The sequence below is a fragment of the Sinocyclocheilus grahami genome, unplaced genomic scaffold, assembly GCF_001515645.1.
Source record: "Sinocyclocheilus grahami isolate Dianchi unplaced genomic scaffold, SAMN03320097.WGS_v1.1 scaffold19045.1, whole genome shotgun sequence".
Classification (NCBI taxonomy): Eukaryota; Metazoa; Chordata; class Actinopteri; order Cypriniformes; family Cyprinidae; genus Sinocyclocheilus; species Sinocyclocheilus grahami.
In genome coordinates this window covers 2,123-3,557 of record NW_015517420.1, presented here as the reverse complement: position 1 = coordinate 3,557, position 1,435 = coordinate 2,123, and the positions used below count along the sequence as shown (strand labels likewise).

Below are 1,435 nucleotides of genomic sequence, written 5' to 3'. Positions count from 1 at the left end.
GACGGGCGAAATACAGCTGCGGGTTTTTAGCACATCGCACTGTTCGAACAAAAACAAATCACTTTATGATCTGCGTGGCTATCGAATATCAGTCCTGCTGTATCCTTTTAGGCGCTTACAGTCACTGCAATATGACTCTGATTCAAAAGAACGAATTTCCTAAAGGCTTTTGAATAGTTATATTTACCCAGAGTAATGTAACAGTCCTTTAATGTTCCTGTAGCCTCACTGTCTATCGCATCCAGGATATCTGTTCCAGAGAGCTATGGAAAAACACAAAAGAGAAACCAGAAACTCAGAAAGAATGCTGAAAAGTCTCATGTAAAGCAGCGGTGGGTATAGCTGGTGTTTGACCGTACAGTTTCATATATCTTGAAGGTGGCCTGAAGCTGTAGGTAGTTCCTGTGAGTGAGGATGTAGGTGAAAGTGGACTCGTCTGTTCCAAAGCGGCCTTCACCTGCCTGTGGAAAACCAACAATAAGTAGGCTAGTCATTCATAACACAGGGGTTGCCAGGTTTGTTTGACAAAGATGGTCAAAAAGCCAATCAAATTCATCCCAAAACCAGACCAATGACCAATAAAAACAAGCCCAAAACATCCCAATACCAAAACATAACTAGTTATAAACTTCTTATATGCAGAGTTGTAACAGCAGAGTAAAGCTCACCTCAAACAATGATGTTGCATCTTGTTCTGCCAGTGCTTCATCCACTTCATAAGACTCATCCCTGTTGGCCTGCAGGTGAAGGTCAGTTCTTTATAGCAAATAACCTTGGTAGCTTCAGTGGATACATTTTTCCTGGTTAATTTTGTGCTATAACTGCAGATACTGTAGCATGCTAACACAAAAATATTCTCTTTAAGAAAAGGAATTCTGCACTATATTATATATAAGGTAATCGTGACTTTTTATCTTGAATAATTCAGACTTTTTTTAAAAAGTCACAATTACATGTTTACTCTGTGGTGGAAATTTCTAATTTATGAGAAAAAAAAAAGTTGTGAGAAAAAAGAATTATGAGATGTAAACTCGGAATTGCAAGAAAAAAGCCAGAATTCTAAGTTAATGTCTCACAATTTTGACTTTTTTTCCCTTAGAATTGTGAGATTCTAAAAGAATTCATTTTTTATTCATCTTTTTTGTTTTTGTTCACCTGTGACATAAACAAGCTTCCATAAATTAGTGCAAAATAGCCAAAGCAAACTTATGAGACACAAGCTCATTGGTGTTTTTATATTTTACCTGTAGGAGAGGAACCAGAAGATTCCTCACTTCTCCGCTAGTGTCATCTTCAATATCAGCCTCCAGATCTCGCTCATGAGCTGATGATCAAAAGATCAGTTACATGACTATAATCCTGCATCATTTTTATTACCAATAATATTATAGTCACAATAATGAGGTAACAATAAATCATGCCTCTTCATATTTCA

The 1,435-nt window shown here is 36.8% G+C and overlaps 1 protein-coding gene across 1 annotated transcript; it reads right to left on the bottom strand.

Annotated features, from left to right (window-relative positions):
- Positions 1–4: 4 nt before the first annotated feature.
- LOC107579669 (annexin A13-like) lies at positions 5–1,331 on the bottom strand (the record flags this gene model as incomplete). The annotated part of the gene is made up of 5 exons (XM_016265471.1): positions 5–39; positions 188–263; positions 360–461; positions 669–737; positions 1,245–1,331. Coding segments are annotated over 5 exons (369 nt in total), but the record flags the coding sequence as incomplete, so codon positions are not given.
- Between the last annotated feature and the right edge of the window lie 104 nt (positions 1,332–1,435).